General features: G+C 34.2%; 1 protein-coding gene across 1 annotated transcript in view; it reads left to right on the plus strand.

Moving 5' to 3' along the window:
• Positions 1-299: 299 nt before the first annotated feature.
• Positions 300-401, plus strand: part of LOC106106089 (facilitated trehalose transporter Tret1-2 homolog) — a 4,798-nt gene continuing 4,696 nt past the window's right edge. Inside the window, exon 1 of the mRNA XM_013286617.1 lies at positions 300-325. Coding sequence (XP_013142071.1) covers positions 300-325 — 26 coding nt within the window. The remainder of the gene's footprint in view (positions 326-401) is intronic.

Here is a 401-nt window from a genome sequence, read left to right on the forward strand (position 1 = left end):
CGACAGGCGGCGTCCTCTCGCTCTTCTATGTGCCTTTCACATGGCTTATACCGGAGACGCCATTCTTTTTAGTCTATAAAGGTACTTTGAGTATTTTGACACAATTTTACTCCCATTTTAATACCTAATCTATTAGTTAATTTATGCACTACATGTTCTATAGGTGACTTTGTTAACCATCTTTCTCATTCTGACATCATTTTGACCTTATTTTTATACTATCAAACACAATAGAAATACATAAAGTATTTGTACTGTGTACATAATTAAAGTTTATAACAAAAGTGTCTATAAACCCAATGGCGGGTTTGTCTAGACACTTTGGGTACTGCGCTATAAATGTAACAGTAGGTACGATTAGATTTTTTATTTTTAAAATCAGTCAGTGAGTTCGCTCATGC

This window comes from Papilio polytes, unplaced genomic scaffold (assembly GCF_000836215.1).
Source record: "Papilio polytes unplaced genomic scaffold, Ppol_1.0 DF822400.1, whole genome shotgun sequence".
In the NCBI taxonomy this organism is placed as follows: Eukaryota; Metazoa; Arthropoda; class Insecta; order Lepidoptera; family Papilionidae; genus Papilio; species Papilio polytes.